Source organism: Motacilla alba, chromosome 3 (genome assembly GCF_015832195.1).
Source record: "Motacilla alba alba isolate MOTALB_02 chromosome 3, Motacilla_alba_V1.0_pri, whole genome shotgun sequence".
NCBI lineage: Eukaryota > Metazoa > Chordata > Aves > Passeriformes > Motacillidae > Motacilla > Motacilla alba.
In genome coordinates this window covers 51,467,994-51,482,382 of record NC_052018.1, presented here as the reverse complement: position 1 = coordinate 51,482,382, position 14,389 = coordinate 51,467,994, and the positions used below count along the sequence as shown (strand labels likewise).

The 14,389-nt window shown below is 36.4% G+C and overlaps 1 protein-coding gene across 1 annotated transcript in view; it reads left to right on the top strand.

The window, feature by feature from the left end:
* The window catches only part of TRDN (triadin), a 169,205-nt gene that overhangs the window by 104,637 nt on the left and 50,179 nt on the right, over positions 1 to 14,389 (top strand). Inside the window, exons 14-15 of the mRNA XM_038132155.1 lie at positions 7,728 to 7,790; positions 8,630 to 8,692. Of these exons, the coding sequence (XP_037988083.1) occupies positions 7,728 to 7,790; positions 8,630 to 8,692 (126 nt within the window). The remainder of the gene's footprint in view (positions 1 to 7,727; positions 7,791 to 8,629; positions 8,693 to 14,389) is intronic.

The following is a 14,389-nucleotide window of genomic DNA, read 5'->3' as shown; positions in this document are numbered from 1 at the left end:
AATCATGACAAGTTCTGAAATATCCCCCCTCCTTGACTGAAGTATGCTGGCCATTCCTTGTCATCTTGATGGTATCTGTGATATTAAGTGAGGAGGGGAAAAAAAATCTATAACATCTTCAGAGGATCTATGAGGAAAAAGAGTATTTCCTCTAGGTCATTGAATCCTCCAATTACAAATTTTGCAGAATGCAGTAAAGCGAGTTGCTGTGAAATGTGTTTAACTTCCCCCAAAACTCCTGTGGAGGCTAAATTGACAACTGCATCTGTGTTGTTATAGAGGATGTACACTATCTGGCTGTCTTAAGAAAAATTTCTAGTCTATATCTGTGTTCAGAAATATAAAATTAGGGGATATAACCAAGAATATTTAAATTACTGAAGCCAATACAAATTTTGACAAAGCTCCCTTGATGTACAGGAGTGTATAAATCTTGTAAAAATCAATCTGCCTCTGTACAGTCTGTCAATGTCTGCCTTCTCTTCTGTACATGGATTGTTCTATAAAAAAACTGTTTTTCTTCTATACTATAGAATAAATCAGTTTTAAAAAAAATCCTTTCAGTGAGAGATCATGATTCAAGACACAACAGAACCCTTCAAAAAAAGGCACAATTTTGAAAATTTTCTCCCCATTTAGAATATTCTTAATAATACTGACATGAGTTGTGGATGAAATTCCATTTTTCTGATACATTTTAATCCAAGAGAGAATACAAACAGGAAAAAAGAAAAATATTTATATTAGAAATATTGTAATACAATGGGTTAGGTTTAATCTAAGTTAATAGATGAACAGTTTAGTTAGCTTTAATGCATTGCTGTATTTACAGCATAAAAAGTTTTTTTGAGAAATATGGGCTTTATCTCTCCATGAGTCTCTACTGAAGACAATAAAACCTTTGAAATAATATGTACAGGGTTGCAAAGTGAACTATTTAATGATTTAAATTAGACATTTAAGCAGTAAATTCTAATGATTTAGCAATGATGAAAAAACCCTAAATCTTCACTGTTTCAGAAAGCCCTTGACATTTTCCTTAATGACATGAGGCTCTTCTGCACTGCTTCTATTCTACCATAAAATACAAAAAGTTAAACAGACATGAGAAAAAAGTGTACTAGTGTAAGAAAAAATATGCATAAAGATATGTATATTTTGATTAGACGTATTATTATATTTTCTCAACCTTTATAATAATACAATTTAAAATGTTAGAGTATGCATTTGAAAATAAATATTCACCAAAGTTTACCCAATAAAACACAAACAAATACCTGGAAGATCATTTTAACTTTTCATAGTGCTTTTTAAATGTTATAGCGAAATGATAGTCTTTTGCGTATGTTGCACCTGCAAATGGAAAACACTTACTGGAATTAAGTTAATCTGGGCTTTCAAAGGGAGAACTTCCATGTTTCTTTGGGAAGAAAAATGAAACTCTTACAAAGGTCCTGCATAATCTCATCATCCCATCATTAAGGCTCAGACATGCTTGCCCAAAAGCATAAAGAGTATCAGCAAAACTCTTCCCAGCTCTGGTACCAGAATTGGTCCTGACATTGATTCCTGTTGTCCAGTAGGAATTTCAGTCACAAGGAGGGAGAAGACTAGCCAAGCTACCTTAGCTGTGTTGGTTTGGCTCTCACTAATAATGGTTGTACCATAAAACATCAGTGCTCTCCTGGGAATTTAAGTAATTATCATAATCATATTTGCGTAATATTTACCATTGACCATTGTCCAGCTGAGTTTCTGTTGCTGGTTTTGTTATGGAAGTTTTTCTGTCCTCTTTTTTGACTTGCCATGTCTACTCTGGCTTCATCTCTCTTGTGGTTTTATTCCTTTGCTCCACACTGTGCTGTTTCGTGAGGGCAACATATGGGCCATGCTGTTAACAAAGAGTTCTGGTGCTTAATGCAAGAGACCCATGAAAAAGAAGTCTATAATCACTACAGGAAGAAATAAAAAACATTTATGTAGGTCACATGAAAGCATCAGGAATTTCAAGCATGACATTTCTATTGCATAGATTCTGCAGACCTCAAAACTATCTCCTCAAGCAATCTTCACAGCTGCCAGTTTCAGTGAACTGGGATTTCAGTGTTTCAGACTGGGATTTGAAAACAGTGAAGCAGTTTCAAAAAAAGCGGAGTCAAGCTGTAGAGATTGCCTAGGCCTTCAGGGTGTGCTTCATCTCCAGTGATCTGTGTGCCCCAAGAGTCCTTCACTTGCCCAATATGAAAATAAATTGTATTTCCTTACTCTGCAGAAAAAAAATGTGATGTCATTTAAACAGAGCTTTGCAAATAAATGCACTTCATTTTGGCCTAAGCACTCACCTGTAAGTTAGAGAGAGCATGTGTGTGCATGTGTGTGTGCTTCTTTGTGTTTGCTTGTGAACAGAAGCAATTGTAAGAACTTTAAGAACTTTAGATTCATAATATTTAAGTTTCTTTGATCTTTCTTGGCCTTTCAGTAGTTTGGCTGAATCAAGACAGAATTATTTCTCATAGAGAAAGTAACCAGACCAACAAGGACTCTCTTACCCCAGAAAGAGATTTTTAAAATTTTTTTCAAAGAGAGAGCAAAGGTCAATTTTTACTAGAAATTTAATTTTAAAGGTGTGAGTTTCCATGACATCCTAAACTAAGCAGAAATATGTTCTTGCATTGTTTATTCATTTCTCCAAAAGCTTTGTAACCCTTAGGGGATCCTATTTTGTGGATGGATGTTAAGTTGTTTAGAACCAAAAGTGCAACTGACCAGTCATTGTCAGTCTCTACTCTAAGCAACAGGCCAAGTGGAAAGAAAATGAATATCATCAAAAACTGAAATGTAATGAGCTATTCTAACATTTAAAAGGATATCCAACTCTCACTGAAATCAACAGCAAAGCTTTTATTGAATTCAGCAGAGAAAGGATTTCAGTTACCAAGTAAAACAAAGAGGAACTGTAATCCCTTCAAAATTAATAAGGAAAAACAATTTTAAAAGGCAGCTTGTGTCTTAGTTGAATGGTCTTTTAAAATTATGTCAATGACAGCTTAAGGTGTACAGAGCTGCTTGGACAAAAATGAAATGAAGTCTTATCCTGAATGAAGTCACTGTGTTCAGTCAATTACAGTTTCTAAGGAAAAGCTCAATTAATGTTTGTTTTGTTCTATTTTGTATGTCAGTGAGTATACATGTGTCTCTGCTGATCCTGAGTTCTGCCAGGACTAGAATCTGTAGACAAGAAAAGCTGTTGTAGCATTTCACAGCCAGGCAATAAATATCCAAAGTCTCTCACAGGAGCTTTCCTCCTGAGATTTCCTGACAAGAGGGTTTTAGATAAATGCAGATAAGCCTCAGATAAGGATTTGAACTTTAGAAAGCTAATGTGAACCCAAACATCTCCAAACTTCTGGCATTCAGTCCCACTAGTTAGTGTTTGCTATATGCATGCCTGTCCACCAGAAGGAATCTGTGGCTATATTTGCTTCCCTGCTTACCTCAGTTTCTCAGACGGGATGTGATGAGCTGACAATTCTTTCCAGAATCAGACTTCCCATAAGAACATGGACCATCTGGAGCAGTATGGTAAAGAAGCTCTAAGAGCACCTTCTTCTTCCAGTTCTTGTGCAGCATTCCTGTGACACTATGCCCCGTAACTCCTGTGCATCCCTAAATTTAGATTCCACTCAGCACTGGCAGAGTAGCACACTGGTCTTACCAGGCCTGATTTCAAGTGCCACGTTCTTAGCATGCTTCTGTTATCTCCCCTCCCACCATTGTCCAAGAATTAGCTGCTCTCCTATGAGAATAACACAAAGACAAGGTGCTTTCAAGATGGGTGGAGAAAATTCAGATTGAAACATCCCTTTCTTGGTCTTTGTTGAATGTTACTTGGATTTCTACTGGCCTTGCTCCTTCATCCCTTATTAAAAATAAATAATTCCATCTCAGAGGTTACTTTGCTTCAAGGTCTGTTCTGTTCAATCCAGCCATTTCGCAAAAAAAATTATTCTATGCTGCTTCTTTCTATTTTTGAGCCAGGAAAAAGTTTTTTTACCTGAATGTCTCATTCAGTAGTACATCACTGCTTTACCTCACAATACTTATATTCACTAGATTACTTCTTATACTACATAAAGCCCTACTTCTGCATAGAGTCTATAGAAAAAGAACTTGACTAAATGATAAGTCCATTGCTGGCCTTGCTGACTGATTCTGTCACGTACTCTTCCAGCTGCATATATTCTTATTTCATTCTTGTAAATGTATTTCAGGCTTTTAAAAGGGAGGTGTTTTCGTGCTTGTATGTCTTACACTGTCCATGAAGTGTGGCTCAGGACTAATGCTACTGGTGAAAAAATCCTGTTAATTAAGAAACAGTAGCAATAACAACAGCTTTTTCAATAGTTAATTGCACTTGAATTTCATATTGTGGTCAATTGTGGTCAATGCCAAATCCTCCAAAGAACCTTGTGTTTCCTTGTGTAACCCACAATTTGTGCGTATTAGGATCCCTCTTTATGCAGTTGGCCCTTTGTAGTTCTGTAACTGTTTTGAGCTAAAAAAGTAAGTGCTTTCAATTAACAGATGGGGTTCATATTTTACAGTGCAAAAGACCAGCCTAAATTCCTATTTAATTATTTGCTCTGCCTCTTAATTTAGCTGTGTACATATCTGCATAGAGCCCACTATATTTGCTGCTTCAGAAAGCAAAAGTTTTGCTGGCGTTAAAGACATACTTAATATACAGCATTCTAAATGTGAGCTGTTCAAATTGGGAGGAAATAAATTTATTCAAGAAATGGGATTACTTCCTTAAGTCAGAAATGGCTCTTTCCATGATACCCATTTACCAAGTCCATCATTCTTATTTACAGAAATTTCTCTCAGTGGTATCTGTGAGAGGCACCAGTGGGGCTAGATGCAGCTGAGATGTGAATGGAAGCTCAGTGACTTTTTCTCAGACTTGAGCAAGAAGTGCTTATCTCGCATTAGGCAGCATAATAGGGGCCACAGTCTTTAAATACTTCTATGTAATCATCCTCCAGAAATTTCATAACAAATATAGACATCTCAAAGTTGCCTGGACACTAAATAATGCAACTTGAGAGCTTGGTGGAAGAAAATTATGTCAGTGGGATTAATTGGTGGAATGATTTGGCAGTGAAGGTTCTGCAGCCATGGATGTCATCATCTTTGCTTGCGTTATTGGCAATAAACATTCCTGCCACTTCCTGTATATCTTCCATACAAAATTTCACTTCTCAAAGCTCAACGCCTCAGCTTGTGGTTTTCAAGATCCATACAGCTCTGAACCTTGCAGTGCAAATTAAGGCAGATTTCATGTGGTTTTTTTTCTGGGCCCCAGAGGCATACAAAATGCTACAAGTTCAAAGGCAGAAATAGTCTCAGATTAAAGAGAATCTTGTTGTAAGAAGCTTGGGCTTACAAATTATTCTAGTGCAGCACCTAGCACCAGAAATTTAAGAAAGCAAAAAAATCAATGTAACTCACCAGAACTGAGGCACTCAGAAAAAAATGGACATTACAGAAGTCCAAGCAGCACTTCAACATCTAATTACTATGAGTTAAGTTTCATGGAAGGAAGGCAGAAGGAAGCTCTTTTCTGTCAGTAAATGACACACTTAGTATATTTAAAAGCTTTGGTTAGTTCTGGCAGAGTATGCAAATAATTAAACCACATTTTAGAAATTAGAGGAGATCTACATTACATATGGAAATAATCCACTGAAGAGTCATAGGTGGCACAGGAAAGTGAAGCTGTGGTACAGCTTTTGTGAAATCTGAAGGTGAAGACACTTCCATTTCAACCAGACAGGCACAATCCCTAGCACAAGTCTCTGGAGAATTGTGCCAGGGAGAGACAGATAGGCAATAACAAGAATATTAAAGTATACAAGAATATGAAGTTCCAAACAAGTTAGCATAGGATGAGCACTACTCTGATGCTCTACACATACCTAAGAAACCTCACAACACAAAGGACTTTGTAGCTTGAAGTGTAGTGTAATGCTCAGAGTTTCAGGAGGAAGAATTAAGCACATAAAACTCAGAGAAACATTCTGCAGAATGTATGTGAGAAATTTCTGGAGAAAATAATGAGAGAAACGTATGGAACAAATCTGTTTAAAAAAAGAAAGACATGGAATACATCTATATTATGCTTAATGTTAAAAGCAATTGTCAGAAAATCAGCAGAAGTATCATTTGAGGAGACCCTGAATATTGATAAATACATTGCCTCCACAACAGGCAAAATAACTTTATTCATTAAATAAACTTAGAAAGGCTGTGGAATTCAGGTACTCTATAAACTCAGTAATTTTCAATTTTTCAAAAATCAAACAGACGGATATCTTTTAGTTTAGGTAAGATGTTCTACAAATTTTAATTTTTTCCCCCGTGTATATATATTTTTCCATACAGAAGAGAAGTCTGTTGTGGTACCTAGAGAAGTGAAAAGTAAGTTGTTTTTTGGTGGGTTTTGTTGGTGTTTTTTTTGTTGTTGTTTGTTTGTTTGTTTTTTATTTTTTTCCTTTTTCTTCATGTTAGTTTTGTGCAAGGGACAGGAGTATATTTGTTTCTTGGTTTCGAAAATATTCCTATTCCTTAAATATTTTCAATTAAAAAGACCCTTGCTTAAAGTCTGATGGTTCTATCTTTTGTAAGATAATAAATCTTGGTTTCTTATCCACATTTGAAACAGTTAAAGATCACAAAAAGAAAACCATAGTTTCAGTAACTATAATTGTGTAATGGTGTATCAATACCTGAAGCCATGCAGCCCAAACTGAAGGTAACAAATTTGGCTTTTCATGGATGAACAATTAAAAAAGCACTTAGATTAGCTGTGCTCTTGTATTCTTTCCCATCAAAAAGGGATTAATTTCCCAAAAGAAAAATAAGAATTATAACTTTCTCATATCTTTTACTGAACTCTCAATTTTCTAATTCAAAACATTCATGAAATAAGTAATTAATTTGTTTAAGCTTGTTTAAAAAAAAAGGAAAAATATTCTCCTCACTTCTACTGTTTCCCTAATAACTGCCAAAATGGAGGCAGGTGCTTTTGAAATAATGTCATATTGTTTTGTAGCTGATGCTTTAAGAACAATTCTCCGTGAATAAGAGAAGTCCTGTAATGACAGTTTCAAAGATTCAATTAATAAATTAATAAATTAATTTTATTAATCCAATTAATAAAAAGTGCTATAAAGATATATTGTATACGCAGGCTTTTGATGGCATTGTACACTTGTTCCCAAGTGCTGCGTGCAAGTTTTTCTATCATTCAGTCAGGTCTTACAAAAGAAGCAGAGCAGGGGCATGGCTATTGAGTCACCACAATAAACTCTTAGTTACACCAGGTTAATGGGCACAATTTCTTGAATTAATATTTAAGTAACAATCTGGCGTGCATGTTTGTTCCAGTTTTACCCTTAGCAATGTTTGATCCAGTTTTATCCTTAGCGATGTTTGTTCCAGTTTTATCCTTAGCATCACATTCACTCTCTGGGTATTAAGCGTTACTTCTGAGCTGCTGGCAATAACTGACCAGCTTATCAAATCTTGAACATATTGCAGTTATTGGATGCCCCATCCAAAATACATTTATACATACATATGTACATGCATGCATACATACATACATGGTTGTTTGTGTGTTTCTGTGTAAAAGTAGCCAGCTGAACTTCAATTTCTATTTTTAGAGAGAAAAGAGGAGAAGAAAAAGAGTGATGAAAAGAAGACTACGACTGAAACGAAGATGAAAGGTGTGGTGTGGAAACATTTCTTACTGGCCTCATTCAGCTTTTACTCATGCTTCTGGCTCATTTCCCATTGTTTTCTGTTAGGGTAGTCCTACACTTCTGGCTGTATTGTCCTTCTCTTAGTTATTCAGTCACTATTTGCATGTTTTCACTTCTCCTGTATCTAATGTCTTATGTGTCCAATGTGTTCAAGCACCCACTATTACCCAAACTCATTTTCTGACAAATGAAATGTCTTGTTTGGTGGCCATCAATGGTCTTTTTAAACAATTTAATGGAGTCCATATATAACTGGAAATAGTTGCACTGCAATACACAAAACTCAGGGAAGATATCACTCAATTCATGGTTCATGAGTTTCTGAAGGTGGGATAGATTTATTTATTTTATAGAATCACAGTTGAAACTTACAGTGACCAAACTGCAAAGTCATGATATCCATCTAAATAGTGTTCCAATCATGCATTCTCAGAAAGAATTTAAAATCCACTAAGGTGTCGCTTCATGCGAAATATTTAAGTCATTTATTATTATTTAATGATCTCATTGCTACTGGAACTTAAGCTAAAAGCTGCCACATTCATGCACTGATGATTTTTGCCTAACTTTTGATGAATTATTAAGGGTCCAAATCATCCATAGTTGATGCATACTGATTAATTTTCATTTTCAGCTGATTGCTCTGTGGCTAGTTGGGTGCAAGTGCTATAAGGGAATAATCTGAACTCCCAAATAAGTCATATTTTTTCAGTATGTGCCCACCAGGACTTGGTTGACTGCATATTTGAGTGTATGATTCAGAGTTCTAGCACATCAAATTATTCTCTTTAATTAAATCTTAGAAAAAACAGGAAAAAAGGAGAAAGCTCATGAGAAGACAGCTGTCCCTGAAATTAAAAAAGCAGGTAAGAAATTGAACTCTGACTTTCTCTGCAATGATATCTGACTATTTAGTGTAATCATTTCAAGTTTTAAGGATTTGAGATAAGGGTGTATGTAATTCATTACCATTCAAGAATCCAAGCGGAGAGAGTGATAGATACATGCAGATAGATAGATAGACGCAGATGTATCACAGTATATCATATTATATTATATTATATTATATTATATTATATTATATTATATTATATTATATTATATTATATTATATTATTATGTCATATTATACATATCTGTATATATAATACACGTAACTTTCTGTTCTATGATCTTGGGAATTTCACAAATACAATAAATTTGTAAATATAAATACATTTACAAATAAATTACAAACACTGCTTTCACTCATACACTAAATTTATCAAGAGCATAACTAATTTCAAAAGCTGTATGAAAGACTGAACGGAGAGTATATTTTTTCCATTAATTATTTTAAAATACAGATCATTTCAAGTAATAAATGGAAACATTACCATATAAAATCACTAAGTGTGGGAGAAAACAGATGGTTATTTTCTGAATTTTTACTCATGCCCAGAAAAGAATTTTTTATAAATTTAAGTTAGTGAATATCCTAAACCTAATTGATTATTTCATGCATAAAAATACAAATATTTCAATAAGATTAGAAATTAGCAATTTGGGTCTTGTCTAGGCTAAAAGTGTTGTATTTTTCTTCCCCATTATTTCAGTAAATCTGCAAGTATATTTAAAGTGGAAATTCAAAAGTTTCTCCAGTAAGTGACACAGCCTGCAAAACTGTCTCATTAAAATCAAGGAGAAAAAAAATGTTCAGTCTAGTCGTTTGTGACCATCTGAATACCTAGAAACACTGATTCTAATTGATGCTTTATCTGTCACTTTCTATATAACATTCTACAAGCCCTCAAGTACTCAGATTAACCTTTCTGTAGATTAGTGCAATGCCTAAAGCCACGGAGAAAGCTTCAAAATAGGATGTAAATATTCAGGGCTATGTTTACTATGTCCTCAAGACAAACTTTGTGCTCTGTTTTCCAATTATTTAAATCTGTTGAATGTTATCAAAAGCTGAAAGGATCTATATCCCATTGTTTACTAGTATTGTGATTTACATATGCGAATTTCAATAAGCAACTGGTTCCTTTGCCACTGAATCATATGTGGACTGCATAAGTTTTCTTATTCAAGAATTTATGGATGGGAAGACAAATAGTAATTTATGTTTGGGGAAATATAAAAATGCACAGATTACCTGGGACAACTATCTTGGTAGCCCCATATTTAAACACGTCTTTTATAGTAGGGAGTTGTACACACTGGGGAAGGGATATGGATGAAAGAGAATATTCTTTTGCTAGATAAGTTGCATATTTTAATGTATAAACACAGGTTTGAAAAGAACATAAGCTAACAGTTCAAATATCTTTCATAATTTTATTCTGGTTCTAAGCTTGTATTTCACTTGAGAATAAAGAATTGTAAAAGATTAAATTCTATGGCAGAGCTGCAGCATAAAGTTATTAATGTGTTCATCTTCACAAGCAGTTGCTAAATCCAGTGAGTCATCCTTTCTAGCCTAATGCTAGAAAGACACAAATTAGACAAACCAAGATATCTGCACATTTCTGTCCCTTTTATTAGCTCTGTAAGTTGCTGCATTTTTGGAGTTTACTAGCCTTTGTGTAAGAGGATGGTAATTCATAATGTATTCTAGCTACACGTGTTGCTTTTATTCCTCTTTCAGCTTGTTCTTTGAATGCATGTGCACTTTCTACCTTTGGCAGCACCCATTGTTATCCCTAATATGTTTTAAGCCTGAAATAATTGCCATATTTGATCAACAGAATAGTAGTGCATAGCCCAGCTTGAAATGAGGCACCTCGATGTCTTCACATAACTTGGACAGACACAGAAAATCAACCTCTGAGCATTTGAATCAAAAGAATACATTGGCATCCAAAAGCAAATAACATCTTGCAGTTTTCTTACCTTTTCCCTTTAAAAGGCTAGGCAGAGGCCATTGTATTGAAAATAAACTCCTCACCCTGGTTTTCAAGCCCTTGCACTGCCTCTGAATGTCTCTGGTTTGTGTCGCATTTTGCTTCCCCTGACCTTGCAATCCATGAAGCCAAGGTGTTTTCAGAGTAAGCTGATTTCTCTCTGCCACCCACACTCATCTTCACACCAGTGGGCAGCTCCTTCTGCTCCAAGGTCCTCCTGGCACCCAAGTCCCACCGCTGCTCCACACCCTTGCATGCTTTCTCCTAGAAGACTCATGTCTGGCTGGAGGCCCATTAACTAGGCATGCCCTATAGAGGAATGGTGGCATGTACAGGCTGTCAGGCGAGAGAGAGAGAGAGTAAGAGGCGTCTGAAAGCACTAAGTGATAAAAACATCTCTAAAATAATGTTCTGAGAGAAGCACTTCTCTATATTCCTCTCCATCTCTATTGCTCTAACAAGGAATGCTTGTAATTGCAAATACTGAATATATTTTCAGATTAATATTTTAGATTGGTCCTTTGGTCCAAGAGACAATTTTATCTCTACTGCTACCAGAATCGAGGTTTTTTATTACACTTCATTAACTGCATCCCTGTGATATATTTATTTGCATGCCAGCTCACTCTTTCTCCAATCCTCTCTCCCTCCATTTCTCTCTCTCTCTCTCTCTCTCTCTCTCTCTCTCTCTCTCTCTCCCCTCTCTGCTGCTGCAGAGGATCAAGAGTCATCTAATAGGAAATGTTCTCATTCTTTAGTACAGAGCAAACTGGATGATTCTTAATTAGCTTTTAAAAATGCTTTATAGATAAAACCACATTAATCCTCTGACCTTCAGCTCATACAAAAGCATTGTGTTAATTGTCCTGTAAAATAGATAATTCCATTGTTACAAACTCAGAGGTCTAACTTAAACAAACATAATCATCAGATACAAGCAGAGTCAGACTTCAAAACCTTTTATAAAAAATCTATCCAGTGCTACTCTGGGTACAGAAGGAGCCGCATCTCCAAATTCCTTTTAAGGGGCTTGCTACACTTCAGCAGATATAAACCTTTACCAGACTCTCCCAAAGTTTGTTCTGGTGCTTGAGACACATCAGCTGAGGGGGCTTCAGTCTGCAATCTGACTGAGAAAAGGGACTCTCTGTGTTAAAGCTTTGGTGTCCAACCCTACATGAAAATGAATATACAGAGGCTGGTGATTTCAGGCACTTATAGTTTACTTCAGATTTTTTCCTGATGGTCCCTTTCCCAGAGTCTGGAGCTTCCCTTCTCCTTCTTGAATCAACTTTCCTAGAAATTATGTTCATACCAGTCTTTGTCTTTGTTGTAAACTCTGATTCCACTTTATTTTCATTCTCAAAAGAAATCACATATGTAAAATGAGTTTATAAAGCAATAATTGTGGCCTGGATTATCACATCACTTCCTACCTAAAATTCTGCTTCAACTGATCTTTTGATCTATTGATCTTCCTGTTATTCTTGCATTTTTTTGGTGACAGATCTTATAACTGCTTTAGGAAGGTAGTCAGTATCTTTTTCTCCACTTTCCATGTGCAGAAATTCAGGTACAGAATTCAATCCAGGCCAGTAGTCCACATATTTATTTTCTGTTTATACATATCTTCTGAAAGCTAAACCAATGCTAGCTGGATTAAAGATCCCAAATTTTTGTACACTTTCACTATTTCCATTTTGATAACCCAGAGACATCAGACAATGCAACTGATGTCCAGGAAGAAAATTATTTTGCTAAAATCATAAAGCCTTATCAGCAGGTCTAGTGTTCAAGAATCCCTTGGTTCTGACCTCAGTGACAAATCTTTTAAGGTCATCACATGTAAATACCTTCCTGAGAAGTTCTGGTGTGCAGATCTACTTGTCCCAGATCAGGAAGAATGATCTGTCTTCCATTTTGTTGTGTTGGTGTATGCATGCTCCCAGCAGAGCATAGAAGCCCCTACAAAGGAGCATTGGAGCCACTCCATAAATAAAGGAACTAGCTTGCAGCCATTGCATACACATTTTTTGGCTGCATCTACCACAAAATCACAGAATCATTTAGGTTGGGAAAGACCTTTAAGATTATTGAGTCTGACTACTAATATAGCACTGCCAAGTCACACTAACCTGTATCCCTGCACATTTGAAAATCTTTTAAATACCTTTAGAGCTGGTGACTCAACCATTTCCCTGGGCAGCCAGCGCCAGGGCTTCACCCTTTCAGTGAAGAAATTTTTCACGCTATCAAATCAAAACCTCCCCTAAACAGCTTGAGGCCATTCCCTCCTGTCCTATTGCTTGATAACTGGGAGAAGAGACCAACACTCACCTCATTGCAACCTCCTTTCAGGTAGTTATAGAGAGCAGTAAGATCCTACTTTGAGCCTCCTCTTCTCCAAGTTAAACAACCCCAGCCGCTCTTCATAAGGTTTGTGGTCCAGACCCCTCACTAGCTCTGTCTCTCTTTGGACACACTCCAGTACCTCAATGACTGTCTTGAAGTGAGGGGCCCAAAACTGATCAGAGTTTTCAAGGTATGGCCTCAGTAGTGCCAAGTACAGAAGGACAATCTCTTCCCTAGTCTTGCTGGCCACACTATTGCCGATGCAGGTCAGGATACCATCGGCCTTCTTGGCCAACTGGACACACTGCTGGCTTACTTTCAGCTGGCTGTCAACCAGCATCCCCACATACTTGACTGCCAGTCAGTTTTCCAGCCACTCTTCCAACAGCCTGTAGCACTGCATGGGGTTGTTGTGACCCAGGTGCAGGACCTTTCACTTGGCCTTGTTGATCCTCATACAATTGGCCTCGGCCCATCAGTTCAGTCTGCCCAAATCCCTCTCCAGAACTCTCCTGCCCTCCAGCAGATCAACACTCCTGCCCAAATTGGTATTGTTCAAAATGTTGACTGAGGGACACTTGATCCTTTCATCCAGATCATTGATAAAGATATTAATATGGTAAAGATATATCTATGATGCATGATACTGTGTCATATGTTTCACACCAGGCAGTGTTAGAAAAGGAAGGCAGTGGTGATGTCTTTCTTTAGATACCACAGTAAATCTTTGCCTCCTGAATAGGAAAAGTCTCTAGGGCTTAAAATTGCAGACACCGAGGTACATTTTAATTATGGCACTGTAACAACCAAGTGAAGTCTCTTTGCAGTCATGAAAAAAGCAAATGAAAAGTTTATCTTTGCCATAAAAATTGAAAACAGTATCTTATGATTGACGCGAAACTGGGATAACCAGGTTATTCTCACTACTCTGTTGCCTAGTGAGCTCAAGACAGGAAGAAAGGCTGTCTTTAAGTCTGTCTTCTTGGAGGAAGAATATTAGTAGTAGGTAGAGCAGAGTGGAGGTGACCAGACAAGAAGCAAACATAACTGATCATGTGCCAGCAAATTTTTGCATGGATTGATCACAGATGCATTTTCTTTAAAGACAGTCCTTGTAATTTGAAAACAAACCCACAATGATTTCTCAAGAAATGGAGGGCAAAGACCATTTTATACACCAATAGTATCTTCTTTGTTATTGTCCTCTATACAGACAGGAAGAGAAATTCCTTCAATCATTTTTAAATCCCTGGTCTGAACAGCAATTTAAAAAATGCATTTAATTTTGTGACTACCTTGTCTCAGCTTCTACCTTTCCAGACTTGA